At 47.5% G+C, this 22,807-nt stretch overlaps 1 protein-coding gene across 7 annotated transcripts; it reads left to right on the forward strand.

Moving 5' to 3' along the window:
• Positions 1-10,244: 10,244 nt before the first annotated feature.
• On the forward strand, positions 10,245-21,643 carry ZNF3 (zinc finger protein 3). 7 transcript variants are annotated; one of them, XM_068565899.1, is made up of 7 exons: positions 10,245-10,350; positions 10,850-11,022; positions 11,494-11,622; positions 14,269-14,405; positions 15,677-15,768; positions 16,059-16,185; positions 17,895-21,643. In XM_068565899.1, exons 4-7 carry the CDS (start codon positions 14,351-14,353, stop codon positions 18,962-18,964), a joined length of 1,344 nt encoding a protein of 447 aa, XP_068422000.1. In that variant the 5' UTR covers positions 10,245-10,350; positions 10,850-11,022; positions 11,494-11,622; positions 14,269-14,350; the 3' UTR covers positions 18,965-21,643. The 7 variants fall into 7 exon arrangements, with proteins under 7 accessions (XP_068422000.1, XP_068421999.1, XP_068422001.1 ...); XM_068565898.1 differs by having other exon boundaries at positions 10,877-11,022; XM_068565900.1 differs by having other exon boundaries at positions 10,886-11,022.
• Positions 21,644-22,807: the final 1,164 nt, after the last annotated feature.

Here is a 22,807-nt window from a genome sequence, read left to right on the forward strand (position 1 = left end):
CACCTTTGCCAGGGGCAACAATAACCACCAGCTGGAGACCCCACTAATCCTCCAGCTGAGGCTGCAGGGCAGCGGGGAAAGCTAGCCTGCAGGGCACGGTGGAGGCGGCAGAGGGGAAACCGAACCCTCAGCCTTCTCCTTCTTGGGCCTCGCACTCCAGGGTCAGCACCCACGATTCACTGCTGTCCCTTCCCTTGCATGGAGGGTTGGTACCTCCTGGCCTCCTGTAAATGCCCCAGCCCAGGGGGGCCCTTTCTTTCTGCACCCATGCATGTTGCTGCATTTCACCCTGCAGTCCTTAGGACCTTGCCCACCCCTGTGCCGAGCACCCTGACCTTACTACCAGGAGCCAGGTACTGCGGCTGGGTTGTGAGCCCAGCCCAGCAGATACTCAGGCCACTGGCTTAGGCAGCACTGGCATAAGCCAGTGGCCTGAAAGGTGACCTGTCCGGACACCCTTGCCTTGCACAGAGGGGTGATGACTCACAAGGCCACCATGACTGCCCCCTCCAAACCCACAATGATGAAAACAAGTGGCCTTGTTATTGGGCTGGGGCTGCACAGGCCCCCTGGGTCACTTGTGGCAGCCCCCCATGTGGCGGGAAGAGAGGACGAGCTGGCCAGCTTCAGTTCATAGAATCCTATGGTGCCGGCCTTGAGTACATTCCTGGAACACACAACGGGCTAGTAAGCTGTGGGCAGGCCACATATCCTGGGCACTTCCTCCCCCCCACCCCGGAACCCCACACCCACCCCCCCCACACACACACACCACTGAGCTCTTTATCCAGGAAGATAAGCCAAGAGAGGATACGCATTCACCCTTCATTCAGGCCTGGAGGCGGCCAGAAGAGTTTAATCTAGAAATAAAGCATCATTAGTTTTCTAATTGATTAAGGCTCTGTGGGGGTAACTAAGATAAATTTGCCCACATGTCTCTCCCCTGGGAATTACAATCCAGAAAAAGAGAGTGACTAGTATTCAAATGTTGCAGGAACTAGTAGACTCTGAGTGGATCCCAATGCAGTGAAGGTCAAAAAATTATCATCTCTTCTAGTCCTCTGGGTCCCTCATTCTGGGCGTTTAATCCGTTGCCAAGTGCTCTTGGTTTTACCTCTATGAAATCTCCCATACCAACCTCCTTCTCCCCGTTTCCAACGACGCCACCCTAAAACCACGCAGCCTGCTGGCCATCCAAGTGCCGAGGAGTCTCTGCTCACCTGTAACTCGTCCCAGGCACCTAGGCTGGGCACCTGGTCGGAAGCCCCTTTTTCCTCAACCCTGACCCCTCCACTCTCACCCTGCCTCCTGCTTACCAGGAAATAAAGTTTCTTTGGTACGACTTACGTCGACTTCCTGATCTCTAACAATCCTAGCGGGTATATACATCTCTCTCCACCTCCTCACCTGTAGTTTCAGAGGATGAATCTTACCTGGAGTTTCATCGGAACATCTTGCGGGAGCCAGTCACGACTCGAGGGCTACAGGCAGGCCTTACTGGAACAAGCAGCGGCCGTGGAGATAAACGGAAGGGCCGCAGTCGAGTGTGGCGGCCACTGGGAGATGACCTGCCAGGCGCGGGTGCAGGACGCCCGCCCTCCACCCACAGGAAGCAGACAGACTCTGGGCTCCAGCCCAGCCATAGCCGTTCAGAGCATGTGCCATCCAGGGAATCTGGCTACTTATCCAAAATTGAAAACTTCATTTGCAAAAAACCCATATGAATTTTTGCCACAGCTGAAAATAACTGACAAGTGAGCTGACCTCCCAACAGAGGCCTTCCTGTCCTGTGGCCACCAATGGGACCCACTCCTGGATGTAAAAGCGCATTATCTCCCTTCCTCTGGCCTCAGAGAAGCCTTCAGTACGGACAAGAAAGGGTGGCTGAGCCTCCTAACTAATCCTGGGGTCCTGTGCGCATGCGCACGAGTAAGCGGCGTGGGCTCGTAGAGAGGAGAATGGAATCGACCCACAGAGGAGGAAGCTGGGTCAGATCGCTTAGGGAGTGCCTGCTTCCCTTAAAGTTCCTTGAGTTCCCAACTCTGAGACGGATCCTGCCTTCGGATTCTGCGTGCTGTCCGGGGCCCTTCATCACCCTCCTTCCCCTACTTTGCACGAGTTAGTCTGGAGAGGCTAAATTACACGCGCGATGAAGCACCGGATTGCAGCGCTAACACCTCCCTGAGGCCAGGAACTTCCAGTTGCTGAGCAGGAAACGCTTACAGCTGGATGCCCCAGAGCCGCCGTTGCCCTGGGCTGTGCGGTGTAAAGTGGTGATCCAATGGGATTAGCACAGCAGTTCTGACCAAAAGACAGGATTAAGGGGCCTCTCTTATTCCAGGGATGTGAAGAATGCCATCCCCGTACAGAATCTTAGGGCACTTGACGTAAAGGTGAAAGAGAACTATAGAATCATGCATCCGTTTCCAATAACCACTAAAAACTAACTAGAGTGCCCCTCTAATTCAGTTTGGGGTCCAGGTGGATCCCCTAAGAATGCTCACACGCACAGAGCTGGAATAGAAGGACATCCAGACGTCCTGTCTGTCCCTCTCCAGAGCTTCAAGCCTGCTCCCTCCCACTGTCCCGGATGCCCGGAGTACTTAGACCCTGTATTTTTTTTTTTTTTTTAAAGAAGCAGCATTTTATTTTTATTTATTTATTTTTAATTTAAATTTTTTTTTTTTTTCTTTTTGGCCAAGCCACCGGGGCATGCAGGATCTTAGTTCCCAGAGGGATCGAACCCCCCTGTGCCCCCTGCAATGGAAGCGTGGAGTCCTAACCACTGGACCACCAGGTAATTCCCTAGACACCTGTCTTGAGTCCTCTTGGGTCCTATACTGAGATGTTGGACAGGAGAGGCCAGGTGATGGGAAGAAACTGGCCTGGTGATGGTGGTTCCTGAGCACAAGGGTGGAGTGGAAGTCCTTGCTCCCAGGCTGGCCTTGGGGCTGGCACAGGGTCTTACCCTCAGGGCAGCAGCTTTTGCAGGCCAGCTCCTTCCACAGTGTGTCACTGGATGAAGGCAGCTCGCAGACAAATAGGCTAAAACCTTTTTTCTACATCCTGGGAGCCAGGTTGCCCTGGAGCAGAAAAGATGCGGCAGCTTCCTTGTCAATTGTCCCTCAGGGATGGGACTGCAGCTTGAGCTCAGTCAGCTGAGGAACTTGGTTGAATCTCTCTCAAAGGAGACAAACTACACGAGCAACAGCGCTATTCCCAAAGCCACGTTTGGAGTGTGGTCATGGAATCTGGTACTCGGCTCCAGCTGCTACTTCCAGAGCCAAAGTGCCCTTCCCCAGCCTCACCAGTTCTCTGAAGGAAGGCAGCCATCCTAACTAATCTCAGGGAGAGACCTTTTCACCCTAACCCAGTGGTTCTCAGCTGGGGGCGATTCTGTCCTTCAGAGGTTTGGTTTCATAGTTCTATGTTTCATGAGTCCTTATCATATGGGCAATTATACTATAATTATTCTGTAAAATAAATATTTACATAAAAATACTGAATTACTATAATGTACACCTGAAACTCATATAACATTGTAACTCAACTTTACTTCAATTTTTTTTTAAGTGTGAAAAATAATATTTACACAAAAAATGATGTTATGTCTGGGATTTGCTTCAAAATAATCAGGAGGAGGATGAGTGGGACTGCAGATGAAACAAGATTGGTACCTATTGATAACTGATCGACTTATCATAATTCTCTGCAAAAAAATTGTATATAAACTGAAATTTAATTACAGTTTTCTATGAACATAAGGCTTTAAGTATTTTAAAAAATTTCTCCTGGATTGGGTTATCATGATAAGTAGGACTTCACAATTGATCAAAATAGAAATGTACAACAGGGACTTCCCTGGTGGTCCAGTGGTTAAGAATCCACCTTGCAATGCAGACGACTTGGGTTCTATCCCTGGTTGGGGAACTAAGATCCCACATGCCACAGAGCAACTAAGCCCTTGTGCCCTAGAGCCCGAGTGCCACAACTACTGAGCCCCCTTGCTCTGGAGCCTACGCACCTGCTGCAACTAATGACCCTGCGTGTCACAACTAGAGAGAAGTCCGTGCACCGCAACAAAAGATCCTGTATGCCGCAACTAAGGCCCGATGCAGCCAAAACTTAAATAAATATTAAAAAAAAGAAAAGAAATGTATAGCAAATCTGATCTATGAGTAACAAAAAGTTATTTTTATTAGAATTTATCTCAGTGAGATACAGGGAACTGTCTTGTTTTTCTCAATAGATGGGCATTACTTATTACCGGAATGAAATATTATGTCTATTACTACTTTTGGGTTTTTTTTTTTTTTGTTTTTTTAATAGGTCTTCATTGGGGTATAACTGCTTCACAATACTGTGTTAGTTTCTGTTCTACACCAAAGTGAATCAGCCATATGCATACATATGTCCCCATATCCCCTCCCTCTTGAGCCTCCCTCCCATCCTCCCTATCCCACCCCCTAGGTCATCGCAAAGCACGGAGCTGATCGCCCTGCTACTTTTGTTTTTTAATTTAATTAATTAATTAATTAATTTAGGCCGTGCCCCGCACAGCTTGTGGGATCTTAGTTCCCCGACCAGGGATGGAACCTGGGCCCCGGCAGTGAAACCGCCGAGTTCTAACCACTGGACTGCCAGGGAATTCCCTACTTAAGTGAGATGAGTGGTGAAAGCAATATAGTTATAGCAATGTCAATTTTATCTGCCAAAATCATATTGTGATCTATCACCAGCGATGGCCTTGTCCTCCTCTCATTTTTTTTGGAGGGAAATAATAGGAAATCACTTGAATCACAAAGGATTTATTCACCTACTCGATATTGGCAGCAAGATTCCCAATGAATACTTTTGTTTGGTACCCCAGAAGTTTTGGGGTACCAAGAAAAAGAATAAAATACCTAGGAATAAACCTACCTAAGGAGGCAAAAGACTTGTATTCAGAAAACTATAAAACACTGATGAAAGAAATCAAAGATGACATAAACGGATGGAGAAATACACCATGTTCTTGGATTGGAAGAATCAATATTGTGAAAATGACTATGCTACCCAAAGCAATCTACAGATTCAATGCAATCCCTATCAAACTACCAATGGCATTCTTCACAGAATTAGAACAAAATAGTTAACAATTTGTATAGAAACACAAAAGGCCCCAAATAGCCAAAGCAATCCTGAGAAAGAAAAACAGAGCTGGGGGAATCAGGCTCCCTGACTTCAAACTATACTACAAAGCTACAGTAATCAAGACAGTATGGTACTGGCACAAAAACAGAAATATAGACAAATGGTACAAGATAGAAAGCCCAGAGGTAAACCCACGCACATATGGTCACCTAATTTATGACAAAGGAGGCAAGAACATACAATGGAGAACAGACAGCCTCTTCAATAAGTGGTGCTGGGAAAACTGGACAGCTATATGTAAAAGAATGAAATTAGAACACTACCTAACACCATACACAAAAAATAAACTCCAAATGGATTAAAGACCTAAATGTAAGGCCAGACACTATAAAACTCTTAGAGGAAAACATAGGAAAAATGCTCTTTGACATAAACCACAGCAAGATCTTTTTTGACCCACCTCCTAGAGTAATGAAAATAAAAACAAAAATAAACAAATGGGACCTAATGAAACTTAAAAGCTTTTGCACAGCAAAGGAAACCATAAACAAGACGAAAAGACAACCCTCAGAATGGGAGAAAATATTTGCCAATGAAGCAAAGGACAAAGGATTAATCTCCAAAATATACAGACAGCTCATGGAGCTCAATATCAAAAAAACAAACAACTCAATTAAAACTTGGGTGGAAGACCTAAATAGACATTTCACCAAAGAAGACATACAGATGGCCAAGAGGCACATGAAAAGATGCTCAACATCACTAGTTATTAGAGAAATGCAAATCAAAACGACAGTGAGGTATCACCTCACACCGGTCAGAATGGCCATCATCAAAAATCTACAAACAATATATGCTGGAGAGGGTGTGGAGAAAAGGGAACCCCTTTGCACTGTTGGTGAGAATGTAAATTGATACAGCCACTATGGAGAACAGTACGGAGGTTCCTTAAAAAACTAAAAATAGAACTACCATATGAACCAGCAATCCCACTACTGGGCACATACCCTGAGAAAACCATAATCCAAAAGCACACATGTACCCCAATGTTCATTGCAGCACTATTTACAATAGCCAGGACATGGAAGCAACCTAAATGTCCAAGTACAAATGAATGGATAAAGAAGATGTGGTACATGTATACAATGGAATATTACTCAGCCATAAAAAGGAACAAAATTGGGTCATTTGTAGAGATGTGGATGGACCTAGAGTCTGTCATACAGAGTGAAGTAAGCCAGAAAAAGAAAAGCAAGTATCATATATTAACACATATATATGGAATCTAGAAAAATGGTACAGATGAACCTATGTGTAGGGCAGGAATACAGACGCAGACGTAGAGAACGGATGTGTGGACACAGTGGGGGAAGGAGAGGGTGGGACAAATTGGGAGATTAGGATTGACATATATACACTACCATGTGTAAAATAGCTAGTGGGAACCTGCTGTATAGCACAGGGGGCTCAGCTTGGTGCTCTGTGACCACCTAGATGGGTGGGATGGGTGGGGGGTAGGAGGGAGGGCCAAGAGGGAGGGGATGTAGGTATACATATAGCTGAATCACTTCACTGTACAGCAGAAACTAACACAACATTGTAAAGCAATTTTACTCCAATAATAAAAAATATATATTGGCCGCAAGATTCCCAGAGAATCCTTTTGTTTGGTACCCCAGAAGTTTTGACACCCTGAGGGCAATGCACCATTGCAAGATTTGGGGGTGAGAAGCCTATCTTCTGCCAGGTAGGGAAGGCGACCGAGAAAGAGGGTGCCCTGGCCACTGGGATGCTTTCCAGGAGAGCAGTTTTAAACGTGAACAGATAGAAAATAAGGATCTGGGGCAAACATGGCACTGAAAGCTGTGGGGACTGTGCAGGGCCGAGGTCTGCAGTCTGTGCATCGTCTCTGTTGCCGGGGCACACTGGCCCGGCTCTGCTGTCGGGTCGTAAATTCACAGACAAACATGAATGGGTAACAACAGAAAACGGTGTGGGAACCGAGGGAATCAGCAATTTTGCACAGAAAGCTTTGGGAGATGTTGTTTACTGTAGTCTGCCTGAAGTTGGGACAAAACTGAACAAACGAGGAATTTGGTGCTTTAGAAAGTGTGAAAGCTGCTAGTGAACTCCACTCTCCTCTATCAGGAGATGTAACAGAAATGAATGAAGCTCTAGCAGAAAATCCAGGACTTGTCAACAAATCTTGTTATGAAGATGGTTGGCTGATCAAGATGACATTCAGTAACCCTTCAGAACTAGATGACCTAATGAGTGAAGAAGCATATGAGAAATACATAAAATCTATTGAGGAGTGAAAATGGAACCCCTAAATAAACTACTTTGAAACAACTTTAAAAAAAAAAAGAAAGAAGGATCTGGGAATTGATTCTTTCAGAACTGGCTGTGTCCTCACACTCTGTGGGAAGATTTGTGTGTTCTCCACCCTCCCCCTTCCCTATGCCCCCTCCCCCAGGTCCTCATATCCTTGTCTGAAAACGGCTACAGTCTGACATGAGACCCACATACGGCCACCAGTACCCTTCCTTCTATGGACCTCTGATAAGGCTTATTATTTTTAAAATGAAATTAATATTTTTACTGCTTCATCAAGGACATTCTTAAATGAAACTGGATTTTAAAAAAAACTGCGAATGCATGGCAATGAAGAATATAATAGTTCAGTTTTGTGCCATTACCTGAATTTATGCTAAGGCATTAGCAGTTTCACCCACCATTACTTTTGTAGCATCACTGCAAAGTCAACACAGTGAAAAAGACAAAAAAATCTATCTTATGAAAACAGTTTTGACCTCCCAGACCACCTGGTTGCAGGGACCCGCACAGATCCACAGAACATACTTTGAAAACTGCTCAAAATTAGATACTTCAAAGATAAGATAATGTTACAAATAATATCATACCAGAAGATTCGAGATTTTAGATGAAACAGATGAATTCATAGAAGAAATTAACCTACCAAATCTGATTCAAGAGGAAACAGAGATACAAAAAATTCTAACCCAAATTCTAGGCTTCTGTGGAAGTCTCTTCTGAGATACAGAACAAGATAGATACAATTTTGTTCTAATCTGTTTGCAAAGCCACAGCTGCAGCTTACTTTAGGACAAATGGACTGTTTCATGACTTTAATATTTATTTATTTATTTGGCTGCGCTGGGTCTTAGTTGTGGCATGTGGGATCTAGTTCCCTGACCAGGGATGGAACCCGGGCCCCCTGCATTGGGAGGGCAGAGCCTTAGCCACCGGGCCACCAGGGAAGTCCCATGGCATCACTTCTTAATGGTCATTTCGTTGGCCCCAGGTGACAGGAGGGGGCGGGGCGGGGGCGGGTGGGGGCCCCCGGGCTCCAGCCAGGTCAGGAACTTCCTACTCAGAGCCGATCAAGCCTCAGCGGCTGTGCTTACCAAGGCTTACATTTTTTACTCTATTTTTTCCCCTTTCTTTTAGATTAAAGCTATATGGAAGTTTAAATGTTTTCTTCCCCACCTTGACGGACTGCCTTGGGTATCCCCTCCGTGACTCATGGCACTTCTAAGTCCACAGACTCAAGAAAAGCATTAATAGCAGGGCTTTTGAGAACTTGCTGGGAATTAAACCAGGCGGCTGCAAACTGACTTCTAGGCCGCAGAGTAATAGAGTTGATCGTATTGACCGTGCTGGGACTCTAAGAGCTGTTTCCTGAAGGCTGTCACTAGGTGAACGTTTACAAAACATACAATCCCACTTCGAGGAGCACCACTCTGCTCCACCCTTCCCTCCTCCCCTTGCCACTGCCTCCTGCTTCATCTCTGTTCTTGTCCTGGAGAGAGGAGTGGAAGAATAAGGTACTGAGAAGAGGAAAAGAAAAGAAGGGGGGAAGTGAGACTACTGAACGGCTTGGCTATTCCGAGTATGTGCTCAGATTCTCACTGGGGTCTGGAAGGACTGGAGATGGGTCACACACCCGCACCTCTCAGGCCACCCTCAGGTTTTGTTACTGTGAGTTGTTCTCATACCTCGGGAGCTTTGCCCTGGCTGCTGCCTGTGCAGATAACACTCTCTCTTCCCCTCACCAGCCTGCATCACTGCTGGAAAGTCTTCTCGCCTCTGGACAGGGTCCTGCTCTTCATCACCTTTTCTTAGCACTTACCTTATTTTCTTGGAATTGATTAGATTACTGTCCTTAGAGTGAAGTCCCAGAAGAGTAAGGTCTGTTACATTGCAGAGCTGAATGGGTGCGCTATAAATATTGGAGGCAGTAAAAATTGAGATCAACTGCGAGGCAGGGCCATAAGGGAAATCAGGAGATCACAAGAGTTCGTTTTGTATATCATCTGAAAGACTTGATTCTCTCACTACCAGGATTCCTCCTGTGAGGGCATAAAAGTGAGTGAACCTGAGTGAGCCACGAAGCCTCGCTCCTCATTCCCTCAAGCATTTCACGTGTTTCACACCTTCTTCACAGTGATGGGGCTTCACCAGTTTTCTACGATCTGAATGGATCTACATCGGTAACTTCCCCGTCTTTTCTGCTCGCTTGCCTTGTACAGGTTTTGTCCTCACGTGAACTCTCTGATGGGCCGGAATGTTTTCTTCAGATTTTAGTAATTTAAAGGAGGCATTTTTACATGAAACAAACACAAAACTTGGTTTGTTTGGAAGCATAAACTTGGTTTATTTGGAAACTTCAAGTAAGGGTGAATGTTCTATATTGAATCCTTCCAGCGTCCTCCTGTTTGCTGCGTGTCGGCTTGGGACTCCGCTCCCTCGGACACGGTGAGTAACGCTCGGCCCTCGGCGGCCCCGCGGGAGACCACGTGGGAGCGCAGCCAGGACTCACTCAGCCCCCTGCGCCCCGCCTCCCGCGCCCCGGCCGAGCATGCGCCCTGACGACCAGGTGCGCGGCGCCCCACCCGGCCTGGCCAGCAGGGGGCGCGGCTGGCGGTGCGGCAGGCCTGGAGTGTCGCGTCGGTGCTGGGGCCCTGCGCCCAATCAGCAAACCACCGAGAGGCGAAGACCTTCCATTTTCCTAGAGGGAACAAGTGGATGTGGGGGGACCGGGGGAGGTGGGGGTGGTGGTGAAAGGACAGACCCGGAAGCGAAACGGAGGGAACTTCCGTTCTTTGTTCTGTCCCCGGTGTGTGGGTCTGTGACAGGGTCCGACGGGGCCTGGTCGGTGTGCGGCCCCCCAAATCTCCCGTCCCTGCCCCCAGGGTGAGTCCGGCCGCCCCCGGGGCTCGCGGTGGGACGGAGGCAGTGGTCGCCGGGGAAGGGGTGGTGTCCGTGCCGCTGCGGCCCGCGGGGTCCCCAGGCCCGCCCCGGGTAGGGTGCCGGGAGGCTCTGGTCCTGACTCCGCTTCCCCAGGGACCCCGCCCCCCAGCGGGCCCTGCGTCGCGGGAGGAAAGGGGCTGCGGTTATGGTTCTGTGACAGCGCCCAACTCGAGTACTTTGAAGTTCTGGTATGGCTGGATAGGCGTTCCTCTCTTTAAAACAGCTGATGACAACGACCCTAACTTGGTCGTTCCCCGAGACGCTTTCATTTGATGTTAACACAGTTAGTTATCCGCGCCCGCGGCACGAGAGAGGGTCGATTTTTCACTGGGCTGGGTCTGAGGACCAGAGAATGAGGAGTTCAACGAAGTGTGCGCAGTTAAAACTATTCAGATTCCAGAATAATCCCCTTGGCGCCCAGTAAATCGAGTCTTTTTCGTAGAGTGGTACAACTGTGGCCCATTTCCAGTTGTAATAGATCCCTGATTGGATTCGCTTTTCAAGTGGGACTGAACACCGACCGGTGTTTCCATTCTGAAGGGCACGTGTAAACTCCAGGAGAGGATAAGCAGGATGCTGAACCTGAAGTCTGGGGGATAATTAGAGGAACTGAAGGTATTTATCCCCAAGAAGAGAAGTTTGTGGAGTGGGCATCATTTGGTTTCAGGTGTTTGGTGGAGAATTGTGTGGAAGGAGAAGATTCTATCATTGAAGCTCCATAGGGCACTAAGCCTCTGAGAGGTGAAGGTCCAAGGGGCAGGTTTTTAGTTTACCATCCGAAGACCTCTCTAATGGCTAAGCTGTGCAGCAATGGGGCAGACTCCCTGCTGAAGCAGCTGAGAGTGTCTAGCAAGTTAGCTGCCAGAACCTTAGGAACCTGAGAAGGTGTTTGTTGCCCTGGGTGGGAGGTTGACCTGGAGAACCTTGACTTCTGTTTCAGCTCTAAGGGTGCAACACAAATACCAGTTGTTGTCTTAATCAGTACTTATTAGCATATGTCCCCTCTCTTTTCCTCTTATCTCTAAATATCTAGATTAGAAGTGACGTTTACATAAACATTTAAAATGCCTTTTTTTTTTTCCTTAGTCCTACAGCACTGGCATCAACTAAAGTCAGAATTCCCAAGAACTTGAACAGAGGCTGCCAAGTTCCCAATAATTGCTACTCTGGCCTTTTACAGACCAACTCCAGAGAAGGAAGGAAAGAATCCAGGAGGTAAAGCTTTCCATGACTTGTTCTCACTGCCAGGTCATCTTTCCCTGTCCCCAGGAGCACTCCAGAGAGTGGGGTTGGCAGTGGAGCAGGGGAAGGGCCCTGCCAGGACCTGAAGCTCTGGGGGCACAATGGAGGTTTTTCTTTCTATGAGAAACATTGTTTACTGATCCAGACACCGGGGACTTGTTCTCAACAATATCCGTTTGAGCTCCAGCTTTGGTTAACCCAGCTGGGAGGAGGGAGTGTTGCTTTCTTCTCCGGAGACAGAGCCTCTGACTTTCCCTTCCTTTCTAAAGGAGAGTTTAGACTGAGAGCGGATTTGTTGGGGGTGCCTGCTTATAACCAATCCTGGAGATTGTAAAGTTCATTGACAGAAAAAGATGGCTGGCTCTGAGAAAGAGTTGAAGGGCCCCAGCCAAGAGGGTGATGGTGGCAAGAGGGTGTGTCACCTTGATTGTCAGTGGGTCTGGCTTATGCCTGATTCATTGCTTTTCACTGTGTAATGGCACTGGTGATGGGCCTTCTACATCCCCTTGCTGCCCAAAGAATAGAGTTCTCTGAACTCTGAGTGACTCTCAGGGCCCCTCCCCTTTCTATGCCTTAATGTGAATGCAATAGTCTGTAATGATGAAGCAAATACCTTTTGCATTGCTGATTTTCTTACTCCTTTCAGTAGTGCTTTGCATTGTTCATTGGCACTCAACAAATGTTTGTCACAAGAGCAAATGAACAAAGAGGGAGGCAGACAAAATCCAGGGGTTTTCCCTGTTCTTGCCTCAGTGTAAGGATGCTCTGGCGGCTGCTGCACCTATTTTCCATCTGTTGATTCTTGCCACAGCGTTCAGTTGTGAAAAACAAACTTGTACTTGAGATCCAAACCTTAGTCTAGGTACTAACGTTACATCTTATTCCCTGGAGCCACAGAGCACAGCAACCAGGGAGTGGGGACCTTAGGAGGGACAAAAATGGAGTAATAAATAATCTTATGCTTTTTAAAAAGCATTGATTCTTGCTTCAGGGACTTACATTCTGATCCAAGGAAATCTCTTATGAGAGAAGGGAGATAAAAAAGAAGGTTGGCTGCTACCTTCTCGGGGAGAGGAAACACAGCAACTGGGGCTAGTCTCTCAGAACCTGGCGAATATATACACCCACCCCTTTGACGAGACGACACACGGACCACAAAAAGGGACTGAATCCTTCAATAACATCCCACCTTTGACTGAGACTGGAAGCAGAAAACTTATCTTTTTTTTCTGGCCACACCGCACAGCTTGTGGGGTATCAGTTCCCTGACCAAGGATTGAACCCAGGCCACAGCAGTGAAAGCGTCGAATCCTAACCACTAGATTGCCAGGGAGTTCCTGAATTTATCTTAATTTAATAGATCTGAGCTATTTGCCCTGGTTCTGTGAGACAGGTATTGTTTCCTCAGGGTTTTTAAATTAAGACAGAACTTATGGAAACTCCCCACAGTCTCTGTTATTTGGGTGCTTTTTCATGGTCCCTCTTCCTCTAAGGATAGCATCTACATTTAATATAACAGCTAGAAACCTACCACAGTAAGTTTTTTTTCTTCTACTAATTCTAACATTTATGAGGGTTTTTAAAAAAAAAATCTGTATAGGGCTTCCCTGGTGGCGCAGTGGTTAAGAACCTGCCTGCCAATGCAGGGGACACGGGTTCGAGCCCTGGTCCCGGAAGATCCCACATGCTGTGGAGCAACTAAGCCCGTGCGCCACAACTACTGAGCCTGCGCTCTAGGGTCTGCGAGCCACAACTACTGAGCCCGCACACTACAACTACTGAAGCCCGTGCGCCTACAGCCCATGCTCCGCAATAAGAGAAGCCACCGCAATGAGAAGCCCGCACACCGCAATGAAGAGCAGCCCCTGCGCGCCTCAACTGGAGAAAAGCCCGCGTGCAGCAACAAAGACCCAGTGCAGCCAAAAATAAAATAAAAAATCTGTATACATTAGCTTTATCCATTATTCCAACTATTCTTAAAAGTTGATATGGGGCTTCCCTGGTGGCGCAGTGGTTGAGAATCTGCCTGCCAACGCAGGGGACACGGGTTCGAGCCCTGGTCTGGGAAGATCCCACATGCCGCGGAGCTACTGGGCCCGTGAGCCACAACAACTGAGCCTGCGCATCTGGAGCCTGTGCTCCACAACAAGAGAGGCTGCGATAGTGAGAGGCCCGCGCTCCGCGATGAAGAGTGGCCCCCGCTTGCCGCAACTAGAGAAAGCCCTCGCACAGAAACAAAGACCCAACACAGCCAAAAATTTAAAAAAAAAAAAAAAAGTTGATATGATACTTACATTTTGCAATCTGTGTGTAACACTCTTTTTCACTTTACTCTAATATTTTTCATTTGAGTAGTTGCTTCATATTTCATTCTGCTAATGGCATCATTTGGCCCCCGTGTTCCCCATTTTTGTTGTTAGAAATATCACTCAGTGTTGCGGGGGGAGCCTAAAGTGGGATGTGGTCCAGGAACTTTGGCCTTTGACCTAAAAGGCTAATCCCAGTTGCTGCATTTCCTCTTTGCTGCTCTGGTACTGACTGAAATGCTAGTTCCCCTCTGTCTGTATTCAAGAGGGTTTTTAAAAATTATCTTTGAACCTTGAACTTTTCCTTCTACAGTGCTTCCTCATTCTCATTCAAAACCTGCTTCCTGCTGACTCTGCAAATAGGAGACCAGAGATCCGAGCTTCAAGCCCGACCCATGGAAACTCAGGCTGATCGAGTATCTCAGGAACCTCAGGCCCTGCTTGAGAGTGGTAAGGAATCAGGGTTCCCTCCGTCTTTTTATTCAGCCATTCAGCAATCACCTGTTGAAATCCCTCATTCACCAAGTGCTGGGCTAAATTCTGGAATCCAGACTGGATAGGACATAGTCCTTGCCTTTCACTAGCTCCCCGCCTAGCGGGGAAAGGCGGAATGAAGCCATTAGTTAAGTATAGCTTGGAACTTCCCTGGTGGCGCAGTGGATGAGACTCCATGCTCCCAATGCAGGGGGCCTGGGTCGATCCTTGGTCAGGGAACTAGAGTCCGCATGCCATGGCTAAGGAGTCCGCATGCCGCAACTAAAGATCCCGCATGCCGCAACAAAGACCTGGCGGAGCCAAAATAAATAAATGTTTTTTTTAAAAAAAGAAATACAGGAAAAGATATATGATCAAGCACAGAAACAGGAAACATTTGTAGTGTGTAGATTTGATCTGGGGATAGAGAAAAAAGAGAAGAGTTGTGGGCATTGTGTCTTCAGTCAGGGCTGGGATGAAGCCCGTTTTCCTCGGTCAAGAATTTTGTCCAGGGGCTTCCCTGGTGGTGCAGTGGTTGAGAATCTGCCTGCCAATGCAGGGGACACGGGTTCGAGCCCTGGTCTGGGAAGATCCTACATGCCGCGGAACAACTAGGCCCGTGAGCCACAACTACTGAGCCTGAGCATCTGGAGCCTGTGCTCCGCAACAAGAGAGGCTGCGATGGTGAGAGGCCTGCGCACCGCGATGAAGATTGGCCCCCGCTCGCCACAATTAGAGAAAGCCCTCGCACAGAAACGAAGACCCGACACAGCCAAAAATAATTAATTAATTAATTAATTAAAAAAATACATGCTCTGAGATTTTAAAAAAAAAAAAAAGAAAGAATTTTGTCCAGGAGTTTGAGATGTGGAGAATGACGGAAGGGACATGAACAGGATAGCCTGTGTTCTGGCCAGGCTTGGGAGGATGGACGAGAATACGCTAATCACTAACAGTAGTTCTGGGCAGATGTCATGGAGAGTAGAGTGACTGGAAAGAAAGAAAGGCACCTGGGGCAGACCAGAGAGCCTGGGTCACCAGGGCTTTGGGCATCTTTCCTCAGGCAGGAAGGCCCACGCTGAGCGTGCCGGCCGTAAGCGTAAGCACCTTCCGTAGCTGCAGAAGGAGTGCACTTAGAAATGTAAGAGGGGGTGGGTCCTTGGTTGTCCCAGGACCTGTGAGTTTTCTGTAGGTCGAGAGGCTCGAGTGCAGATCGACTGACTCATGGACCCTTTAACTGTCCTCAGCTCTTCCTTCCTCAAAAGTTCCTGCATTTTCCGACAAGGACAGTCTGGGGGATGAGATGTTGGCCGCTGCACTGCTAAAGGCCAAGGCCCAGGTAAGCTGTGCTTTTCTTTATCCTCCTTTCCCTTCCCATTTTGCAGGAGTTTTTTGTGTAGCAACATCCCATTCAGTGCCCTAAAGTATGATTCCCTCTGTCAGGACTGTGGGCGTTTCCTGCTAAACAGTGGAACTTCACTTTATCTCAGACGCTCTTCTCTCCTCCTCCACCCTGACCTCCTCTCCCACTTCCCAATATGCGTTATTCAGCCCCATCCCGAATTAGCTTTTGGCTCTGCCAGTCCCATCCCTCAGCCTGAAATTGCACGGGAGAACATGTTGTTTCAGGAGTTGGTGACCTTTGAGGACGTGGCTGTGTACTTCATCCGGAAGGAGTGGAAGCGTTTGGAGCCTGCTCAGCGGGACCTCTATAGGGATGTGATGCTGGAGAATTACGGGAACGTGTTCTCCCTGGGTAAGGAGCGATGCTTCCTCAGTAAAACTCCCTTGCCATTTTTCTGCTTCCTTGTTTGCTAGTAATAGTTGAGTCACTGAAAATCATTAGCTAAGGACTGACTTAGTCTCAGAAAATTCTAACAATAGTAGCAACTCCCATTTGTACAGTAATTTGCAGTTCATAAAGAGTGTTCATAGATATTCTCTCATTTAATCCTCACCATGATGCAGCTATTGAGGTAGCCAGAATTAGCCTCATTTTATAGGTGAGGAAAGAGAGGTCAGAGGTCTTAAATGCTTTGCACACAGTCATATTGCTAGTGACGGGCAGGACTCGAGCCCTGGCCTTTTAATTCTATCCTTCTTTTTAAATCTGGCACTTTTTTCCATGTTATTCTTAGGACTTAACATTAACATATAACCCAGAGATTTTCCCAAAAGATTACATATTGGGGTCCCTAAACATGTGAGGTACTGCTCAGTGCCCAAGTGAACATTCTGGAACTCTGTCTAGCTCCTCCCCTTCTCTGTCGGACTTCCTTTAGGGATCTGTTGATTTGTGGACGGACCTAGTGTAACTGCTGCTCTTGTAGAAATTTCAGCTTGTGTTAGGGAGCAGTTAGCTTCTTAACCTGTCGTCTGTGGACTCTTCATTCCTTTACCCTCACCTGCTTTCAGTGAGGACATTCTCCTGGGCAAGGCCAGGGGGTCTTCCTGACTCCCATTTGAGAACTCCCCATGCATTTCCTCTCTGTCCCCTGCAGATCCTGGGTCTGGGATTGAGCTCTGGGGCCATTTGGTATGAACAGGATAAACCTTGTCCCATGTCTTTCCCTGTGAGCAGGATTCCCATTTCTGAATTTTGACATGATCTCTGGGCTGGAGTGAGAGGAAGAGCCGAGGGTCCTGGGTTTGAAGGGCACTGAGCAGAGAGGTCCTGAGAGGTACCTGTTCAGGTGAGGGAGATACAGCTCTTTCTGTCCCTAACACTCACTGCCCTGCCTTTACTCTTAAAATGTTGACAGATTAAAAATGTTAACAGTCTGGACCCTTTACCCTTGTCCTCTGTGCCTGAAGTTCCCTTAGAAACCCCAGAGCAGTGAAAATAGCGAAGGCAAACCTGGAAACTGTTGACATAGCCTCACATCGTAGCACAGCTTTCTAGGCCTGGGGCCCAGAGATGGACTGACCTTTGTCTCAGGCCTGTTTCCATAGACTTGGCATATAGTTGCCACGACTACAGACCCGAGTGTCCTTTTCTCCTGGGGCTACAGGGTTTCACCCTTGTCGCTTTGTATTCATCACCTTCCCACTTTTCTCCACACCATCTGTGGTTAGTTTCTTGTACCTGCTCCCCACTTCATCCTCTAACTGTTCTGCAGTCACCATCTCCCAGGTTATCTTCAGTCTCTGACCTCTAGGACTTTGTCACTTCATTAAACCGTATGTCCTGTCTCTTCTGTTTTTGGTTCCCTGCCTCTGCCTGATCCAACTTTCTCTACACTTCCACCTCTTTTCTCGATTTTCCTGCCTGCCTTTCTCTTTCCCTGTTTCCTTGGCCCAGTTCTCTTATTCTGCCTTAGCTACATACAGCCTGGGTAGGCCTCTTTGCACACAGATAAGAGGCATGTGCTTTTAGCCTGTGAACATTATGTGATTATACTGTCTCTGGTTTTGATTCTTTTTCCCACAAAGAACAAGTGACATTTGTGTTTTGTATTGTGCCAGATGGTGAGACCAGAACTGAGCATGGTCCAGAAATTTCTGAAGATACAGGATCACACGGGGTACTATTGGGAAGATTCCAAAAGGGTATTTCTCAGGGTCTTAAGTTTGAAGAAGCCTATGAACAAGAAGTCAGTCTGAAGAGGCAGCTGGGCAGCTCCTCTGGAGAAAGACTGAATAGGAAGATACAGGATTTTGGTCAAGTGACAGTTGAGGAAAAGCGAACCCCCATGGGAGAGAGAAGTGAGAAATACAGCGATCTGGGGAACAGCTTCACTGTGAGTTCCAACCTTATTTCCCAGCAGAGACTTCCTGTGGGAGACAGACCCCATAAGTGTGATGAATGTAGCAAGAGCTTTAATCGAACTTCAGACCTTATTCAGCATCAGAGAATCCACACCGGGGAGAAACCCTATGAATGTAGTGAGTGTGGGAAGGCCTTCAGCCAGAGCTCACATCTTATTCAGCATCAGAGGATCCACACTGGGGAGAAACCTTACGAATGTAACGACTGTGGGAAGACCTTCAGTTGCAGCTCTGCTCTCATTCTCCACCGGAGGATCCACACTGGAGAGAAACCCTATGAATGTAATGAGTGTGGGAAAACCTTTAGCTGGAGCTCCACCCTCACTCACCACCAGAGAATCCACACTGGAGAGAAACCCTATGCTTGTAATGAGTGTGGGAAGGCCTTCAGCAGGAGCTCCACCCTTATTCATCACCAGAGAATCCACACTGGAGAGAAGCCCTATGAATGTAACGAGTGTGGGAAGGCCTTCAGCCAGAGCTCACACCTCTATCAGCACCAGAGGATCCACACTGGAGAGAAGCCCTATGAATGTATGGAATGTGGAGGGAAGTTTACCTATAGCTCAGGCCTTATTCAGCATCAAAGAATCCACACGGGGGAGAATCCCTATGAATGTAGTGAGTGTGGGAAAGCCTTTAGGTACAGCTCAGCTCTTGTTCGCCACCAGAGAATTCACACTGGAGAGAAGCCTTTGAATGTAATGGGAGTGAGCAAAAGTTCTCTCCGAGTTACTGCTGAATTAAATATCAGAGAGTCTACGTGAAAGAGAGCCACACACCTGTTTTCCTCACTTCCTCTGAGTTTCAAGAGCTCCTGCCTTACTATATAAGTATGAACAATTTGGGACGTGTCCCTTCCGACTCCATCCTTTCGCCTTAGAGAATGGGGCATATTGGGCAAATCATCGTGGCACAGTGGTTAGCAACCTAGTCAGTTTTCCCAGGAATGACACCAGCCTTGAAAAATTAGGGCGCAAGCAGCAGATTAAGTGCTGGGAGTAGAGGGAAGCTCTGGGACCAGTCTCCTTCCATTTGGGAAGGGAGTTTGCACTAGACCATTCTTCTCACACCATTTCCAAGGTGGGGATGGAAGCACAATAGGAATAAAATTCCAAGGATTCCTCTAATTGGAGTCAGCATAGTCAGCACAGAAGAAAGTGGAAAGAATGTTCTGGGTCGTGTTTTTGCTAGAAAGGGGAAATGGAGGCTGTATTTCAAAGCCACTGCTTCTAATCCAGCTTTAAATTTTGATAAGGAATGTGCTATTTTGTTTCATGACTTCATTAATTATGGGAATCTGGTGCTGAGGGATTTGTTATTTTGTTGGGCATGGGGGAAGACCCCAAGAGAGGTTTTCTGTAGTGACTGTATATCCTTCAGGGCTCTTGGAGCAGCAAGACCAAGTTTCCAAGAGCAGTCTGACGATTTGGGTGGAGAACTCACTCTTCCCTTTTGTGAAGGTGAGTCTAACATGAGGGAAAGGATCAAAAGCATTTAGCACTGGCCTCTGTCTCGTTCCCTCCCCTCTCCCTCTTCCTCCTGCCACTCCTGTGATGGAAAGTGATTTAATCTAAACCCCTAGCAACTAAGGACACTTAGGATCTCGCTCAGCCAGCTTGCCCTGCCCTCTGATACCGATCACCTCTGACATCTGGCCCCAGCAGCCCGACCTCTCCCGACCCCACCTCTGACTTCAACAGCCAAGTGTGAATGCAGAGAGCACAGCCCAGAGGAGGAAGCTCGGGCCTGAGCCTGGCATCAGGGCTCCTTGCTGGCTTAGGATGGAGCTCCCCGAGTTTTCCCAGCGGAAGGGATGACCAAATCCTCATCCTGTCGCATAAATGAAATGCACTATTAAACAGAATAGTTTTTCAGAAGGACAGATGGAGTGTGTTTTTGTGTAGGGGCCAAATTTATTTCGGTTTAAACTAGAAACATTAGTGACTGTAAATGGAATCTTTAAAAATCAATCTTTAAAACTTTTTACAGACAGCCATTTCTCTTCTAGTCTCAAATCTGTGACCTCTCTCCCTTGACTCTGTCCTTTCCTCTGCACACTGCCACAGACTATCTCATTTACACAGCCACTTACACATTCGTACCCACCTTTAGGATTTCATGTGCTGCGTGGCGTTCTGTGTTGCACGATACTTAACACCAGCAACCAAAACTAGAAAGGTGTTTCTGAGTATGGGGTTCTTGACAAGAGCATACTTGGATGTTGGGTAACAGTAGGCATATTGAGGGAATTCCCTAGTGGCCCAGTGGTTGGGACTCAGTGCTCTCATTGCGAGGGCCCCGGGTTCCATCCCTGGTTGGGGAACTAAGATCCCGCAAGCAGCGTGGCTTGGCCAAAAATCGCCCCCCCCCCCCCAAAAAAAAACCCAATAGGCATATTGAGATTTCTTGGTTTGGCTCTTGGTGGGAGGCTACAGTCATGGAGAAGGCTGAGATGAAAGTCTGATGGAAAAGACGAGGAAATGTCTGGAACTCTGACATCTGAAAAATTTTGGATCATATATTGTGACTGACTACCTAATATGTTTTTAATTTCTTAAAACTACCATGAAACATCATTTTTGGCTCTTCTTTGACACCCACCACAGACTTGAGATTGACTGAGTGTAGACCATGAACTATCATAGCAGGGTCACGAGGCTGCTAGTTAGTAATGCAGGTGTCTGAGCCCCAAGTCAGACCTATAAAGTATAATTCCTGAGGGTAGAGCCTAAACATTTACACTGAGAAGGAAGAAACAGTAAGGAAATGGAGGACATTTCTAAGAGATAAACCTGAGCTAGGCCTTGTAAGACCCGTGTGTAAAGGAGAGGAGGTTCCAGGCAGGACAGTTCGGGGTGGGCCTGAGCCTGGCTGCTCGTGTGCAGGTTCAACTGCGAAGCTCTGGGAAAGACCCCTGAACAGGTAGAACTGCGGGGTGATGGACCGTCACTGCACAGCAGGGCTCAGCCTTCTGACCACCCCCGACCCCGACCCCGACCCCGACCCCTACCCCTGGAAGCCTTTGTGACACTCCTCAGAGCATCTCAGGGGGGGCCCCTGAGACTGAGCAGGGCCATTTTGTGAAAAATATGTTTTTTTAAAAATATCATTGAGGGCTTCCCTGGTGGCACAGTGGTTAAGAATTGGCCTGCCAATGCAGGGGACACGGGTTCAAGCCCTGGTCTGGGAAGATCCCACATGCCGTGGAGCAACTAAGCCCATGAGCCACAACTACTGAGCCTGCGCTCTAGAGCCTGAAAGGCACAGCTACTGAGCCCGTGTGCCACAACTACTGAAGCCCGCGTGCCTAGAGTCCGTGCTCCACAACAAGAGAAGCCACCGCAATGAGAAGCCCACGCAACCACAACACAGAGTAGCCCCCGCTTGCGACAACTAGAGAAAGCCCGTGCGCAGCAACGGAGACCCAATGCAGCCAAAAATAAACAAACAAACAAATAAATAAATTTATAAAAATATCTTTGAAACAGCTACAACATCTGATTCACCTGATTCTCCTGATTGTTCATTCCTTTTTCTCCTAATGATTCCTCTTTTCTCAGTCCCTAATTGAGCATTCCTTAATGTTCAGTCACGGTATCGGTGGTCTCTTCCTATGCCATTATCCTTGGAACCCATTTATTCCCATGGCTTCGACTGTTAACCTCTATTCAATTAAAGTGAATCTGCACATGGGGTACTGATCACTCTCAGGCTCCAGTCTCGGGTCTCTAGCAGACTGCGGGGCATTTACACTTGGTTCTTGCTAGAACTGGACTTTACAAGGAAGTGCACAGAGGGGCCTGAGAAAAGGTTCGGGAGCCTGAGTAAGGTTTGCTCAAGCAAAGAATCTTTGTCACATCGTATAGCAAGATGAGAACAAGGCCCCAAACACACCCTACATCCTGCCCGTGAGGTGGTTCACGCGCAGTGTGCCCACGTCCTGCTCCAGCTCCTTACCTCCAGCCAGTGAAAATCAGAGTCCAAGAGGGCCTGTTTCAAGGCGGTCTTCAACCTCCACTCAGTGCAGACACTAAACAATAGCAACCTGGGCGGACGGCTCTCGGGTCTCTGTGGTGGTCTCTTTAGGGATGGGAGGCTTGTGGTTACCCCAGGCAAAAGCAGGTGATTCCACTGTTGAGCTTTCTGACTGCTGGAAATTAAGTTGCGCTGCATGCCGCCTCCTTGTAAGATTCTGCCTTCCACGGTTAGCTTTGCCTTCTCACCTGTGGAGTGATTCCGAAGGATATTATCAGTCCTAGCAAAAGCAATTTCCTTCCTGATGCCCCCGCCCACCCCAAGTCACGCCTGTCTGAGCTCCAACTGAAATAATTCTGAGAGAGGATGTTAAGTTTCCAAGCAGAGGAAAAGCCTGGTTTTACCTGAACACTGCAGCTGACAGGAATGTGAGCCACGGGGTGGTGGTGGAGAAGAACATCTTAACAAACTGTTCCTTTTTAATTAAAAGATTGTTTTTAAAAGCTCCCCGAAGACATTTCCTTTTTTTTTCATTTTCATAAATTGTTTATAGAGCTTAAGGTTTTTTTCCACTTCAAAAAATAAAAAGAAAGCCCAGTCAGGTACATTATTTTTTTTTTAATTTTTATTTA

Source organism: Eschrichtius robustus, chromosome 16 (genome assembly GCF_028021215.1).
Source record: "Eschrichtius robustus isolate mEscRob2 chromosome 16, mEscRob2.pri, whole genome shotgun sequence".
NCBI lineage: Eukaryota > Metazoa > Chordata > Mammalia > Artiodactyla > Eschrichtiidae > Eschrichtius > Eschrichtius robustus.

Coding starts and splice junctions, on each gene's coding strand:
- ZNF3 (XM_068565899.1), top strand. CDS start 14,351: ATGGAAACTCAGGCTGATCGAGTATCTCAGGAACCTCAGGCCCTGCTT. Junction 14,406..15,676: donor TCAGGCCCTGCTTGAGAGTG/GTAAGGAATCAG, acceptor AACTGTCCTCAG/CTCTTCCTTCCTCAAAAGTT. Junction 15,769..16,058: donor TGCTAAAGGCCAAGGCCCAG/GTAAGCTGTGCT, acceptor ATGTTGTTTCAG/GAGTTGGTGACCTTTGAGGA.